The sequence below is a fragment of the Pelodiscus sinensis genome, chromosome 3 (assembly GCF_052426305.1).
Source record: "Pelodiscus sinensis isolate ZL-2025 chromosome 3, ASM5242630v1, whole genome shotgun sequence".
Lineage (NCBI taxonomy): Eukaryota > Metazoa > Chordata > Testudines > Trionychidae > Pelodiscus > Pelodiscus sinensis.
Genome location: NC_143054.1, coordinates 98,502,679 through 98,519,648, shown reverse-complemented (window position 1 = coordinate 98,519,648; position 16,970 = coordinate 98,502,679). Strand labels below are relative to the sequence as shown.

The 16,970-nt window shown below is 44.9% G+C and overlaps 1 protein-coding gene across 9 annotated transcripts in view; it reads right to left on the bottom strand.

Annotated features, from left to right (window-relative positions):
* Nucleotides 1–9,680: 9,680 nt before the first annotated feature.
* The window catches only part of MYB (MYB proto-oncogene, transcription factor), a 34,130-nt gene continuing 26,840 nt past the window's right edge, over nt 9,681–16,970 (bottom strand). For all 9 annotated transcript variants that reach the window (XM_006123866.5, XM_006123861.5, XM_006123865.5 and 6 more), the window contains one exon: nt 9,681–11,065. In XM_006123866.5, the coding sequence (XP_006123928.2) occupies nt 10,949–11,065 (117 nt within the window). In that variant the 3' untranslated portion in view covers nt 9,681–10,948. The remainder of the gene's footprint in view (nt 11,066–16,970) is intronic.

Here is a 16,970-nt window from a genome sequence, read left to right as displayed (position 1 = left end):
TTAAAATAAATGATTGACAATGAGGAGTTGAGGTTCTCTCTAGAGCAGCGGTTTTCAACCTGTGGTCTACAGACTCCAGAGGGCCCTCAGACTATGTCTAAGATTTCTAAGGAGGTCTGCACTTCCATTTGAAAATGTTACAGGAGTCCACAAGTGAAAGAAAAAAGGTTGAATATTGCTGTTTTATAATTACAGTGACCATGTTTTCTGAACAAAAATGGGGACACATAACACAACAGCCCTACCATCAATCAAACATTAGCCACCCCCCAACCCTATTAGCCTCACCCCTTGACCACTTAGGCCTTGTTCACCTGCCCACTCCTGATGTAGTACTTCCAGGGTCAAGGTGGACACATGACTGGAAGTAAAGGGTGTCATGTGACACACATCCCTCTAAGAACGCCTCCCACTGTCCTCTACCAATAGGGATGGGTTTAAGCCCCATAGGACAGCCCTGAGAGTGGATTAGACCAATCAGGGGGAATTCCGAGGTGGAATGATTGATCCGGAAGTGGGTCGTGTAACCCCTCTAAGAATTCCTCCAACCAACCTCTACCAATCAGGATGGATTTGGGCCTCTTTATGAAATGCTATCTGTGGCAAAAAGAGCAGGAGATAAGAGGCAATAGAGAAGCCTGATGGTGCCTGCTCCCAGCCATAAACGTTTCCCAAGCGTGTGCTTCACGCTTGGGTCTCGCCGTACGCAATTAGCGATCGGAGCCCTGCACTGAGATTTAGAGTGTCACAGCCCGTTGTGGGATTTGCTAGTTTGCAAATGGGGAAAATTGGTCATGCCAGTGGCAGGGCACATCAGCTCTGCCAGTGCTGAGACCTCATGTGGTCATGGGAGACTTAGCAAGAGCGAATGTAGTGCAGAGGGAAAACCACCTGGAAAATTGCAGCTTCTGGTCCATGCTGCAGAGCCCTCGTATCTTCATGGGGAAAGAGAGAAATCTTACCATGGACTCCGCAGGGTGATCCCTCCTTGCAGTACTGCTGCTAATGCCCATATCCTCTGAGAATGGGCGCTCCAGAGGGACTGTAATGAAGGCAGCGATCTCCAGGAGCTGAAGACAGCCTTTGGCTGTTTTTGTGGCCACATAGTAAATAGAGCTGTTTCTCCCACACTGCTGCAGCTTTTCCTTTTCAATGTAGTAAGAGCCTGGCAGCAGTGTTCCCACTAAGCTGCATGGCAGCAGAGCTTCACGGGTGATTAATCAGGCCCACCCAGTCAGCTCCGTGCGCAGAGCCCTGAGCCTCTGACTGGGCGAGGATGATTAATCTCACCTGTGAAGCAGTGCTGCCATGCAGCTTAGAAGGAACACTGCCTAGCAGCAATTACTACATTTGAAAGGCAGAGCAGCATCAGGGGACATAGCAGTCCCAGCTCACACCGGGTACCAGCTGCTCTGCCTGTTAGATCTTACTACATTTAAAAGGCAGAGCAGCAGCAGGGGACCTGGCACTAGCCAGGACACAGAAGTCCTGGTTTGCGCTGGGTCCCACACCACTGCAGCTCTGCCTTTTAGTGGGGGTGCAGGGTCTGGGCATGAGGGGAAGAGGAACCCTCTTACATGCTTTAGGCTATGTCTAGACTGCAAGCCTCTTTCGAAAGAGGCTTTTTCAAAAGATATTTTCGAAAAAGCCTCTTTCGAAAAAGCGCGTCTAGACTACAATACGCGGATCGCAAAATCGATCCGCTTTTTTGAAAAAGAGCACCCTGACTGCTGGACGCTCTTTTGAAATTCAAAGCCACCCAGAACTGCTTCTGCCAGGGCATGGGGGCAGCATTTCCTTCCGGGTGCTGCTGCCTGCCTGCCCTTTGCAGAGATGCGTGGTTAAAGGGACGCCCCTGAACACCCGTTGCTCTGCTTCTGCAGCTGCCTTTGCTGTCCCTCTAGGAGGTAAGCAAGGCATTGCAGTGCTGGTTTGGAGTGCTCAGCTTCCTGGGACACCCCAGCAGGTTTTTTGTGTGGAGGTTTTTCTGTTTTAGACCCATTTTTTTGGCATGGAGCTGCATGACACAGTGGAGGAAAAGAGGAAGACACAACCAGTCCTAAAAAACTGGACTATGTAGCACTTAAAATACTAACAGGATGGTTTATTAGGGGATGAGCTTTCGTGGGCCAGACCCACTTCCTCAGATCAGAGTAACACGGCTACATTTCTATCACAATCAGTCATGTGTGCAACAGCTGTCCAAAAGGGCATGACTTCTCCTTGAGACAGGGGAATCAGACATTCTGAAGGTAACACCGTGTGTGACCTGGGCATCAGCCTGAGCATGACAGGTTTCCCTTGTGCATCACCCACTGTGCACCCACCTACCTCCCCCTCCCCCGGGTGTTACACAACCTCACTGCACTCACCTGCTGCTTCATCTCCGGTGTCAGATGACACCTGGGAGGCCTCTGGGGTCTGTGTGACTGGCTCCAGGGTGAGGGTCGCCGTCTCCTCACTGTCCTCCTCTGGCACCATGTCCCCATCTCCTGACTGCTCTGGGTCCTGCTCTGGCGCGTCCACCACAGGGTCCGCCAAGCCTGACTGCACAAGCCTGACTGCTTCACCACCACCCAGGATCTGGTCCAGCTCAGTATAATAAGGGCAGGAGTGGAGGGTTGCCCCAGAACGGGAGCTATCCTCCCTGGCCTTCACATACCCTTGGTGCAGCTCCTTAACTTTGGAGCGCACCTGGTCCTGGGTGCAGGGGTAGTGTCCTTTCTGGGCCAGGGACTCTGCCATGCGGCCATAAATGTCCGCATTTCGCCGCCGGCTTTTTAGGGCTTGTAAGGCCTCCTCCTCTCCCCAGAGCTCGAGAAGGGTCTTGAGCTCTAGCCCAGACCATGACGGTGCCCGGCGTTTGGAGCCCCTGGTTGGGTCCCCAGAAGGCTCTCTAGAAGGGCCAGGAGGGTCTTGGGGCTGGGACATGCTGCACTTCACCAGCCGTGTGCTCTGGCTGCTTTGCTGCCACAAGTGGCTGTGAAGGTGCCTGTCCCTTTAAGAAATGGCTGCAGACAGGAACCAGAGACATGCAAGCCATGCCCCAGACTGTCCACCAGGGCTTCTTCCTGGAGGCCATTATTTTCGAAAAAAATGGCCTCCCCACGTCCACACTCATTTTTGACGGATCTCCGTCGAAAAAGGCGTTCTTCCTCGTGCAATGAGGTTTACCGCCGTCGAAAGAAAAGCCGTGTTCTTTCGATTTAATTTCGAAAGAACGCGGCTGCAGTCTAGACGCAGGTGAAGTTTTTTTGGAAAAAGGCTACTTTTTCCGAAAAAACCCGAGTCTGGACACAGCCTTAGTGAGGCTCCTAACAATGTGTCTCAGGCTAGGCACTGCCTCCCACTGCTCCTATTGGCTGGATTCCGGAGCAGCAGGAAAAAGCCTTCACAAAGCGTCCCTGCACTCCTGTTCCCCCAGCCGGAGGTGTGGGAGGGGAAACATTGCACAGCTGCTTCTAGCTGTGCTGCTCCTTTCCGGCACATTTTTAGTGCTTTAGGGAATACTGGGACAGGAGATTTAAAATTGGGACTGTTCCGGAAAATCTGGGACGTATGGTTGGCATATGTATAATCCACCATATGCCTGGCCTAATAAAGTAAAGGAGCAATGCCAAAAGAACGGTTAGGGAGAGTACATCTGGGCCAAGAGAGGGTAAAATCATATGTGGGAAATATTTTCCCTGAAGCTTGTTGTAGTAAGATGGTGGTCAGTGATCAGTTTGTGTTACACATCTCCTGCTGTGTCTGGTCCACTGCAGATGTGAATCTGTTGCAACTACAAGTTGGACCTCTCTGGTCCGGCACCCTTGGGACCTGACTGGTCCCAGACAAGGGGATTTGCTAGACCAGGGAAGGTCCCTCCCCTCATGGCCATGCTGCCACCAGATTAGGCCTCCAGCCTGCCCCCACTGCTGCCTCAGCTCCCTGGGGCTCTCCTCAGCCCCACTACTGCCAGGGCTGGAGTACCAGAACAAGAGCTGTGCAGGGGCAGAGCTCCACAGCCACCTGGCTCTGCAGCTGGAGCCAGAGTTTTGCAGCCGGGGCGGAGAGACAAGGCTGAAGCTCCGTGGCCTGGGCCAGAGCTCCCCAGCTGCCACTGGGCTGGGGCGGGAGTTCACTGGCCGCTGGAACCAGAAAGAAGCCAGAGCTTCGCGGCCAGGGATGAGGCCAGAGCTCCCTGGACGGGGCCAGAGGTCCACAGCTGCAGCCAGGCTAGAGCTCCCTAGCCGCTGGGGCCAGGGAGCTCCGCTGGGGCCAGAACTTCCCACCATGCCGTTGGTCCTCCCCCTGCCCACACACACACTGAGCTCCTGGCTGAGTTGCCAGTGCCTCTTACGGTGCTCCTGCCTCCACCGCCAGACCTCCCTTGTTTCTGGGTTCTGTGGTCCAGGAACATCTGTGGACCATGGATGTTGCTGGACCAGGGAGCTCCGCTTAAGGGAGGTACAACGTGTACTAGCTCGGAGAGACAAGGAGTCCTGTAGCACATTAGGCTATGTCTAGACTGCAAGCCTCTTTCGAAAGAGGCTCTTTCGAAAGATACTTTCAAAAGAGCCTCTTTTGAAAGAGAGCGTCTAGACTGCACGTGGAACTTTCGAAAAAGTGGCTTGCTTTTTCGAAAGAAAGCACCCAGTGAGTCTGGATGCTCTCTTTCGAAGAAGCCCTATTTACATTCAAGAACGCCTTCTTTCGAAAGAGGAACTTTCGAAAGAAGGCGTTCTTCCTCGTGCAATGAGGTTTACCGCCGTCGAAAGAAAAGCTGCGTTCTTTCGATTTAATTTCGAAAGAACGCAGCTGCAGTCTAGACGCAGGTGAAGTTTTTTTGAAAAAAGGCTACTTTTTTCGAAAAAAACCCCGAGTCTGGACACAGCCTCATAGACTAACAGATGTATTGGAGCATAAGCTGGCATGTTACATCTGACGAAGTGGGTCTTTGCCCACAAAATCTTATGCTCCAATACATCTGTTAGTCTATAAGGTGCTACAGGACTCCTTGTTGCTTTTGCAGATGCAGACTAACACAGCTTCCCTTCTGATACTTAGCTCGGAGAGAGTGGCTCTTTAGTTCAAGCTGTACAGACTTACACTTTTAGCTCAGGAGATGTGCCATCCAAGATGGTAGCTCTCACATAGTTGAATCTTGTCCAGGACTTGAATCTGGAACCTCTTAAATGGAAAATACACTATTCTGGAACAATGCACTGAGGAAAGTTAGAGAATTACAAAACCAGCTGTAAAACTGCTTCAGGCTCTGGTATTGTCTGTTCCTGTTTCACTGCTCCTCTGCCGCTTTTTAAAATAAAAGCAAACTCAATAAAATAACACCTTTGAAATTAGTGCCACATGCTTAAATTGTATATGCTTGGGTACGTCTACACTACAGCGCTAGTTCGAACTAACTTAGTTCGAATTAGTTAATTCGAACTAAGCTAGTTCGAACTAACGCATCTAGAACTAAAAACTAGTTCGAACTAGCGTTTTGCTAGTTCGAACTAGTAAGTCCACATTGAGTGGACTCTGAACAGGGCTTAATGATGGCCGGAAGCAGTGCCGGCAGGGCATAAAAGGAGGACTTAGAGCATGGAGATACTGTCTCAGGCTAGCCGAGGGCTGCGCTTAAAGGGTCCCGACCCCCACCCCGGACACACAGTTCTAAGGGGTGCCCCGCTTGCAAAGAAGTTCTGGCTTGGAGTGCCCTGAGTGCCCACACTGGGCACATCACACCACTCGGCCATCAGCCCGGCTGCACTTGCCGCAGGCTGCCATCTGGGGAGAGGGAGTAATTGGGGGGCTGCAGGAGAGCTTCCACCCCCAGAAGCCCGCAGAGCCAGCCCAGTCCTCCCCATCGGGGGCTCGTACCCCATTCCTCCCTCACCTCCTTCCACTTGCCCTTCCCTAGCCCCCCTTCTTATTGATGTACAAAATAAAGATAACGTTTCTTCCAACATTGACTCTGTCTTTATTGAAAAAAACTGGGGGAGACTGGGAAAAGGAGGTGGGAGAGGGGAAGAGAAAGGCTGGGAGAGGGGAGGGCAACTAACATGATCAGGGGTTGGGAACAGGTCCCAGATGAAGAGAGGCTACAGAGACTGGGACTGTTCAGCTTAGAAAAGAGGAGACGGAGGGGGGACAGGATAGAGGTCTCTAAAAGCAGGGGTTGGGTGGAGAGGGTGCATTCAGAAAAGTTCTTCATGAGTTCCCATAAAGAAGGACTAGGGGACACCAAAGGAAAGGAATGGGTAGCAGGCTTGAAACTAGTAAGAGAAAGTTGTTGTTGTTGACAAAGCAAATAGTTAACCTGTGGAACTCCTTGCTGCAGGAGGCTGTGAAGGCTACAACTAGAACAGAGTTTAAAGGGAAGTGAGATCAAGCCATGGAGGCTGGGTCCATGGAGTGGTATTAGCTAGGGGGTAGGAGTGGTGTCCCAGCCCAAAGTTTGTGGAAGGCTGGAGAGGGATGGCACGAGACAAATGGCTTGGTCACTGTCTTCGGTCCATCCCCTCCAGGGTCCCTAGGGTTGGCCGCTGTTGGCAGACAGGCTACTGGGCTAGATGGACCTTTGGTCTGACCCAGGACGGCCATTGTAAGCTCAGGGCTCAGTGTCGGGGGTCTCAGTGGACCCCCTTGATTTTCATGCAAACCTGCTCCTGGGTGGCCAGGCTGGCAGCTCTCCTGCCCTAGACGGCCACTTTCCTGTGCCTAGTGCGGAGATCGTGGACGAGGTCCACGATGTCCGCACTAGCCCAGGAAGGTGCCCGCCTCTTGCGGTCCAGGGCAAGCTCCCGGGAGCCGCCAGCCTGGTCCCGGCAAGAGGGGGTGGGCTGGGGGGCATCGGGTGGGTGGCTCTGTGCCGTGCCAGGTGCAGGGTCTGCTAGCTGGGTGCTGGCAGGCTTGCACCTGGCACGGGCACCGTAGCCAGCCCGTGCCCCTTTAAGGGGTCCGGGGCCGGGAGGGGGGCATAGAGTTTCCCTGGTGTTGGCCAGAGTGGCCACCAGGGAAACCTGGGGAGGGCTAGCCTCCCACTAGTTCGAACTAAAGGGCTACACAGCCCTTAGTTCGAACTAGCTAGTTCGAACTAGGCGTTAGTCCTCGTAAAATGAGGTTTACCTAGTTCGAACTAAGCGCTCCGCTAGTTCGATTCAAATTCGAACTAGCGAAGCGCTAGTGTAGCGCATAGGAAAGTTAGTTCGAACTAACGTCCGTTAGTTCGAACTAACTTTCTAGTGTAGACATACCCTATGTGTGTGTACAACTATATAATTATTTGCAAAATCCTTCATACGAGTGATGTTAAACTTGTAATTGCAGGGCTGTAAAAAGTTCATGGATGTTTCAGTTAAACTAGACATGCAGGCTCTCTTGACTGGATCTCAGAGAGCTAAATTCTACTTTAACATACACTACTGAATTTGCTGGAGTGACTCCAGATTTCCAACAGTTTAAGGTAATTTAACCCACGTGCAGAAGTCCAGCACAAAGCCAATTACTTCTTACCAAGACCACTTACATCCTGAAGAGAAGGTTTGAATGCATAAGGCTTTGGTTGAGCCTCTGCAAAGGGGTTTATTTTATCCTGTGAGCAGAATTTGACCCAAGGGAAATGTGAGCACTGCAACCAGGATTTAACCCTTATTTTGCAAAGCACGCATAGTGAAAATTGGTAGAAGAAAAATAAGTAATCAAGTATGTGAGCCATAGCATTCAAACAAAGCCTGTTTCCTAGTTCACTCCATGATGCAAATCAGGTTTAATCTGCATGGTGTTTTTCATTTTCAATAAAAGGAGTAAAAAGAAAGGAAGCATTTTCCTGTAAATGTCACCATAAATAAAGCACCCATTAAAATGGTTTTTGCATGTGATGTTAGGGAGATTAGGCTCTGCAAACAGAACATTCCAGTGCTAGGTATTCCTAGTGCAAACCTCCAGATTCTCCATTTAGCTAAATCCTGGATCAATGGTTACATTAAAACAATCTCAAAACCCAGCAGTACTTTGTGGTTAAGACTTCACATCTTCATGGCTGGGGCAGACTTCTCAGTGAAATGAGAGGCCAGTCATAAGCCTGGGGTAGTTCTGTTTCTACCATGCTTTAAGCTGTAGCATGCCACAAACAAAACAATTTACCTTTGCTGAAGCAGCAGCCCCCACTCTCATTTTCTATACATAATTTCATGCCCTTGAATCTACAGTGGAGGTTCATTGCTATCTAGCAGACAACAAAGACAGTAAATAAGCCACAGGAGACTGAACAATTCCCCCAGTGTGTTGGAAATGTAAGGCCAACATAAGCAGTCCTATGCTGGCCCACAACTGCTCCTGTTTATTCCAGGAGCCAAAAGCATCCAAGAAAGAGGGTCAGCAAAGCGGCTGAAAAGCCTCATTTATCCCCTCCTTTTCCTGGACTGCCCTGCTAGAGGTGCATCACATGACCTGCGTAAAAAACTGGGCTACATGTCTTAGAGTCACAGCATAGAAAGTAGGCAGCTAAGGTAGCTTCAAGTCATCTTTTGACCTTTCTAAAGGTGTTTTGGGGACTGGAGGAGTCTGTGAAGGTAACTTAGGCAACCTGTCTAAATCATGAGTCTTGCTGAGCTGCCAATGGGCCTGTAGCACCCCCTGGAATCTCTGCAGGGCTGATGTCAGTGGCTCCCCCAGGTGCCAGGGCTCACAAGGAGGGTCACTGAAGGGCAACCTTATAGCTACCTACCACTGTGCCTGTACTGGGAGAATCCTCCTTCAGGAGATGAGCCTCTAAGAGCTCAGCTACACTGCTCCAGCCCTTGTACTTTGAGAAAAGGGACTGGAGTCAGGGTGTGGCTCTTATCCCTGGTTCTTAGAGACTTAGTAGGTTGGGCCTCAAATAATGTTAAATTATGTCTCAGATGGGTGGTCACATTCTGCTACTATTTACACCAGCCTCGCTCTGGAATGACTGCATCGACTTGAATTTTAGCACATGGTGTTCTGAAACTGGTAAGTAAGATGAATAATAGTTTTAATAACAACTTATAAAAGAGTATTTATTGAAAAGCTATTAGAGCAAGGTGCATTTGCCTTCAATTTCCAGCTAAATCTAAGGCAGGTGATTCTCCTCTGCACTTTCCTGGCTCTGACTCAACAGCCTTGATCACTTAGCCGTGAAACTCATTATTAGTTTGGGGTTAGATTTTGATCTCTGATTTGTTGAGCCAGAACAGCTAGAACTTCTCCTGTGACTGTCCTGCTGCAGCATATAAGATCTATTTTTTTTATTGTGTTTGGTATGTCTGTCTCATATGGGAAGACACACAAATAAAATGGTCAATATACCAGCAGAGCACCAGTTTTGCATATAAGTTGCCGCTAGCTCCTCAATTGTCAAGATCAATCTGTTTTTTGGTGTGGCTGTGGATTTTAGGCCTGAATTGCTGTTAACTGAACACCTTGTCTCCCATAAAGGTCAATAAGTTGAATGTGTACCAGGAGGCCCTTTACGTCCGAGTAAAGTCATACTCTTATGCTACTAAGAATATACTACTACTCTATCCTGAAAGGAAGGAGACAGAGCCCAGCCTGCCAATGCTTACTCATCTAATTGTCCCCTTGGCCTCAATAGAAAGAGTCCCATTGACTCGGTGGCGGTTATATTATTTCTGACAATGTATAACATGAGCAAGTTTCAGAGACTAAGCTAATTTATGTAAAAAAAGGACACACTTTATTTATCTACAAGGCAGTACATTGTCATATCAAAAATTAAGTGCAGATAGAGCTGCACCAAATGCTATTAAGGCAGCAAAGTCAGAGTCTTATTCAAAACAAAACAAAACAAAAATCAGTGTTCTTGCCATATCGGTAAAGGTCTGGTATGGCAGTACAAAGAACCATACATTTCTAAGAACCTGATTCAGTACATGGAACCCAAGTTACAGAACAATTAGGCTAAACATGGAATAAAACAGACAACATGAACAGGACAGCGTTCTCCCAAACATATGAAGGTGCAATGCATGCTCTTACAAACCAATGAGAAACAAAACACAATCAGACAAAAAATATCTCCCAGGAACAGTGTTCAAAAGTATTGCTTATAAAAAAAGGGGGGAAAAGTAAATACATAAAAAAATAAAATAAGAAGGTCTGAAATGCTAGTGCATAGTCAATTAGCTAACACCAAAGTTTGTTTTCTTTCCATATAAAGCTCTACTGCCCCTCTTACACTAGCAGCACGTCTACATGCTAAAGTCCATAGCAGCAAAACACAGTATCCATTTGGCATTTACAAAATTAAATTACTGAATAAAAATATAATTTGTTCTCATAAATCTATGTTTCATACAGTAATAATTTTTAAAGCAAGCTAATAAAAATCCCCTCAAAACAGAAACACACAATGTATATGTGGTCTAGAACCATAACAAAATCAAATAGTACTTCAAACATATGGATTTTTGAGCATTCACAATCTTGATCGGTTTTCCCCTTTGTATAGACTAGCGTTTCTAGTAATGCTTTTTTTACTGCAGTATTTCATACCAATGTATTTTGTTCAGTGATTAAGAATAAAACTGCCTGAGTACCTGCTCTTTATAACCCCCCCTCCCCCCCACATTTCATCACTGAAATAACAATACTGGTGTATTATGTCTACTTGATCTCAAAAAGTACAAAAAAAATCATTATTTTAGAAAGTCTGCATTAAGATAATTAATAATTAATTGATTAAAATTCAATACCTAATAATTTAGGCAAGTGTCATTTATTTTAAAAAAATCCTTTTAAGTTGGGTGAAATCCAACAAGAATATGCTCAGTGACTAAATGCACTTTGTGCTGCTCCCAACTGTTGTACCACAACAAAAATATGTTCTTCTCCCATTCGTGAAAAGTTTTCATGTAGAGGAATGGTGAATTCCACGTCAACTGAAGTGTTTTGAAAACCATAATGCTTGTCCGTAGACCCTTTACATGACCAGAGTCCGGGCTGAGAATGCATTAATATATTTGCGTGCCGGCTCGGTGAGGATCATTTGATCCTCTATCTTTCCACAGGATGCAGATTCCCAAGTGTTGCTGAGATGCTAAATTACATATAAAAAAAAAAGAGAGATGTTAGGGTCTGGTAGCATGATTTATTTTTTTGTTTCATGATAGCACCTCCGAGGCTCAACTGAGCTCAGATTCTGGGGTGCTAGACACTAAGCAAACATACTAGAAGACAGACCCCACCCTGAAGAATTTTACATCTAATAAGATAAGCTATACAAAGGAAATATTCCCATTTTACGGCTGGCTAACTGTCAGAAAAAGAAATATGATGACTTAAGATCAAACATGCGGAGAAAGTAATAGAACTCAAATGCCTTGAAACGTAAGCAGCTCTCTGAACCAGAAGGCTATCCTTCCTCTGTACAAAAGTATTTTCAGAGTTCCCTTAACTTGCCTTTCTAGTAAAGGCCTAACTAGAAAACTTCTTTGCAGGTTAACCTTAACACCATTCCAGAACTACTCAATGTGATACAGATTAAAAAGTACTAGTACCTGTAAATTCCTGCTACACTTTTATTCTCTAAAGATAGGTTCTGCCTACTTCTGCATTCCTGTACTAGATTTGAGGATCATGACAGCAATTAACAGAAAGCCCAACTTTCTTAACCATAATTGTCTATGTGTAGATCCAGTTTAGGAAAGAGAGGAGGGGAAGAACAGCCTTTCAGCAGAAACAACATGCTAATTATGATTTAAGACATTTCAGTTCTTGTGTCATCTACAGGGATTAGAGACTCTACTCAGTACAGTGTGACACTGAGATGCACATAACCATGGGGAGGGCTGTGCAGTGTGTTTACTCATGAAATGTTGTTTATAGGCAACATGTTTTTCATTCCCTTGAGCCATAAGAAGCATAGATATTTCAACTCCTGGAATTTAGTAACACACATTTTTCCTCTGAACTATTTTTGTTGTTCAAACTAGCACTTTGCCAGAGCAATTTATCATCTAAACTCACAACTGCATTATTAGGCAGTGCTAGTCCTACAAATTTCCATGTATTCCAAACATCTAAACATAATTACTTGATTCAAAATTGTTTGCTAAGAGAGGAATTGTACTGTTGTTGACAAGTTGGTGGATCTCCTGATTGCCTGCAGATCTAAAAGTGTGGCCAATCCAGCAGAAACAAACATGATACCTCCTTTGCCTGCAACATCTTCTACATTTCAAGATGAACGCTGCTTAGTTACATGCTCATTATCTGCCCTACTCCTAGGACTCTAGATTAAAGCATGTGTTGCTTAAGATACTTGTTTTGGGCTACTGAATACATATTAGTCTTTAACCTGAATTTATACAAAATATCATCCCAACTGGGAACAAAAATGTTATTTGAGACACATTTAAGTTTAATATGAAAGCAAGTGACACAGTTTATAATTTGAAAGAATATATAAATTTAGGTTATCCTAGGTAATATTTCACAAATGTCCCCAATAAAAACCTTGTCGTGGTGGGTGCTGTATAAACATATAGGCAGACATATTCCCTTCCCCAAAGGGCTTACAATCCAAAAGAGATTAAAAAAAATAAACAAGGAAGGGACAGGGATATAGCATAAGTAGAGTATTCAGGGTGAAGACTGGCATACATCATATTAGAGTTGTTTTCTATAAGGCTAGATTATTCTTTAATTTATTTGTTGCCTTTGACCATTTATTTTTAGATTCTAAATGTTGAACCTGATCCTACAGTCTTTTTTCATGCAAAATTCCCATGGACTTCCAGTAAAGTTCCACACCCAGAAGCAATGCTTGGTCAGGCATGAAATCATTAAGCTCTGCATGTATCTGTGAAGATATATGTTATATACCTAACTGGGCCCAACCTCATCTTGTCATTCACTCCCCCTGTGGTGGAGCTCCGTCTTGATTACATACCACAGCCAAAAGGCAGGTGTGACATACTTTTCACTTCACAGCCAGGCATGTGACATGCCACAAAATGCTGCAACTTCCTTGTATGTTTTAGGTAAACAGCTTCCATTGTACAATTTTCAAGGCACTTAATTTTTTTACAAGCCTAAGTAATATTGACTTTCAATGGGATTTAGGCACCTAAGTTCTTACCCCAATAGGCTGCTCCATGTCTGTTATTCCACTTAAAGGCATTAAAAAACATTTTCACCACACTGGCCTTCATTTAAGTGAGTGTTAAGACAGAAGAATCCAGTGAAACAGTATCAAACCCTCTTTTGGTGTCTTGTCTCCCATGCCACAATCAGGAACAGAGCTGGATGAGGCATATATTATGAGGAGATAGGAGAATTCAATGGATTCATAATATGCTTCAGTTTAAATTGATTTATATGAACTATGCTCTATAGACACAGTGGCAGAATTTGGCTTCTAAAATGTTTTCTAGAAATGTTTTAGACTTCATTTATTTCTCACACACACTCCAATTTAATACGAACCACAGAATCTGTTCCAAAGTATATATGTGATTTCTATTTAAATGTTCACACTTACTGCTTGGTACTCAGATAATAGTTTGAGAAAGTTACAACAAGCCCCTAACAAAGGACAATGCCTTTGCTCTGCTAGCTTTGCAGCTCACTTCTGGAGGCATGTGTTAAAGTCATGAACTCGAGCAACTCTACTTCCACTCTTGGCACAGATTGTTAGGTCTCACAACCCAGGCAGAGCATATTTCTGGATGTGAATGTACCTGTCTAAGACACCACTTTGTAAAAAGGGAAAAGCAACTTGGAAGCTGAGAAGCACAATGAATGGCTCTTTCCATGCCATCCGATCAGCAAAAGTGTCAGGTGGGGCTCAGCTGCATAAAAATGTCAGTGTAAGTGAAGAAAGCAGAGCCTGACAGTCACATCAGAAAAAAAGGACAGGGGTTGAGCAGAAAGTTAGAGACATAAAAGAAGCAGTTCAGACTCAGACACTAAAATACACCTTTAGAGAGTCCTCGTGATCCTCCTTCTTTCAGAACTCACTTAACAGTGCCTAACATTGGCAAAATTGTTTACATCAATACGAGTTTTGAGGCACAAAGACTAAAGGATTGGGCCCATCATTAGAAGCTTTAGGGTATGATCCAAAGCCCACTGAAACCAAACGAGCTTTGATGAGGCATTTAGTCTACACGTGGGTAAGAATTCTTTCAGTCTTCTATTACGAATATTTCTGTAGCGGTTTTTTTGTTCTTTTTTCAGTATTGCTATTTTTTCTTTAAAGCAGAATAATAGAAAAAAGATACAATATGTATGCTGCCAGAAGTTCCCATACAATTCCCAACCTATGATACAATTCTAGCCATGTCATTCTCCTGGATTCATTTTTTGCATCAGTAATCCTACCAGCACATCCTTCTCTTGGCAGAAGAATTATCTCACTTATCCTGTAACGTGCCTTCAGCTGCCCTAGGCAGAAGTGAACTGTAAACAAACTGTTACAGCTTTAACTGGGATATCCAGTTAAAGCACTTTACATAAAAACTTGAATCCTTTAAAGAAAACAGAACAGTAAGGCAAGACAAGGTGCTTTTCTGACAGGACTAGTCCTTCTGCACGTGGGCTGTGTCTACATTAGCAAGATTTTGCGCAAAAGTGGTCACTTTTGCGCAAAAACTTGCCGACTGTCTACACTGGCCGCGAGTTCTTGTGCAAGAACACTGACACTCTAATGTAAGAAATCAGTGCTTCTTGCGCAAGAACTCTGACGCTCCCGCTCAGGGATAAGCCCTCTTGTGCAACTGTTCTTGCGCAAGAGGCCAGTGTAGACAGGCAACGTTAATTTCTTGCGCAAGAAAGCACGATGGCTAACATGACCATTGGAGCTTACTTGCACAAGACAGTGTCTACACTGGCATGGATGCTTTTGCGCAAAAGCACATCTTTTGTGCAAAAGCACATGCCAGTGTAGACGCTCTCTTGCGCAAATACTTTAATGCAAAAACTCTTGCATTAAAAGTATTTGTGCAAAATCTTACCAATATAGACGTAGCCCCAGAGTATAGGTAGCCTCATATTATGCTGTATGTGTATTTTTAGCAAGTCCTTTGGCATTTCCACACTATACCTGCTCACAACAATCACTCATGGAAATGTAATAAAAATCTTTGGGCAAAGGCACACGTATTGAAAGATATCTTTTAAAGTCCCTGGGCAAGATTCTGATCTTAGGCCAATGAAAATCTGCAATCACTTCACTGAAGTTATAGATGTTCCTCTACGTTTGCATAGGTGCAGCTGAGCATCATTTGGCCTAGTTGGTCTAACATTACAAAAAAAATTGTCAAAGACATTCTAAGGGATGAGACTACTCAGAGTGTTTTACTTTCCTTCTCTACTTAAAGAGTATGTAGGGCCCCGAGACCAAATGCAACCTGTATTTTATGGCTGAGTTACAGTATGCCATTAAAAGAAGAGTTGTGGTAGAAATGCAGAGTGCCTTAAATAGTAACAGCATAATAGATACCCTAATGAATTATTTCTCTAATAACCATCAAATATAACTTTAAACTTTCCTCTTTCCTCTGTATTTGGAATCAAGGCATGTGCTTTCAATGCTATTTATCAGTCCCCTGCTCATGAAGATTAATGCAGATGTCAAATTACCGTAAATTAATTCTACTTCATTTTCTTAGGGAATAATCAGTTCTAATTTACTTAAGTAGCAGCAATAAAATAGCACGTCTACACTGTAAGTAATTCCGTGGCTGGACTATGATAGCCTAACTGAGGTACACATTTGGGCTCTGGGAGAAGCCTGATCTCTGGGATCCTACAGGCTGTAGCCTGAGCCTCAACACCTATACTGCCATTTTACAGGTCTGCAGCCTAAGCCCAGCATGTCCAAGTCAGCTGACATGAGCCAGCTATGGATGTTTAACTGCAGTGTGGACAGTGCCTCTTACAAGGGCACTAAGCAATCCCCTTCTCAACTTGGTATTCTTCCAGTTGTACAGATGTATAGCCCACTCCTGCTTAATAAAAATAAAAACGTCAAGGCTCCTTAGCTTTTATTATTATGACGATGATATCAATGTCAGGAAGGGGAATTTGATAGGGCCAAAATCTTGAAAAAGCCCAGCTCCCAATGCTGTAATGGCCTCTCTACTGCCATGTGCCTGCATCCCATCTGCAGACTCTGAAAACCACATGAAGGAATCACAGCTGTTAGGGCATCAGTCACTTCTGAGGCATTTGGCACCTAAATTCTACTGCCCAGAGAGAAGACGATGTTGCAGATTGACTGTCCCCTGACTTCTGGCTTCTTCTTGCTTCCTTCTGCAAAGCAGAGTGCCTGTGTATCAGCTATACAACGGAGCGGGGGAGCTACCCAACTAGCAAAAATTTACTACAAATCATGGCCACATTTCCCTTCTGTACAAACATCAACGCTTCTAGTGGGGATTAGGGCTGTTCTCGCTCCCCTGCTCCCTCTGGGAACAGAGGAAAACATATGGCCTTATGATCCCAATATCCCCAGAAAGTCAAGGATGAAAGCCAATCAGCAGGTTCTCCACACAGACTTCTGCTGCAAGTTAGATATAATGTCTCAGGAGTATGTGTTTCACTTTCTAGCCTAATTTCATTATGCTGTAAGAAACTCCAGAAATTGAAAAAAAAATAGGAGAAAATTAAAGTTCCTGTCAACTCATAACATTGGTTCTTGGAGAAGACTAACATGGCCCCAGAACAGAAGTAACTGTGTTTTTAACTTACACTAAACTCATTCTTTAAGAGAAAATTCAGATTGTGACATAAACCATTGAAAGTCAGGAAATTCAAACTGAAGGGTGTCAGTCTGTGGTTAAAAAGAGGAAAGTGATGGGAGCTAAATGTTTAAGAATGTGCTGTTTTAAACTCGATGGCTTATACAACATGTAGTTTCCTTTTGTTATTTCTAAACAAATACATTTTTAGAAGTTTTGTTTTTAAAAATGGCTGCTATGAATTAATGTGTTTTGCCA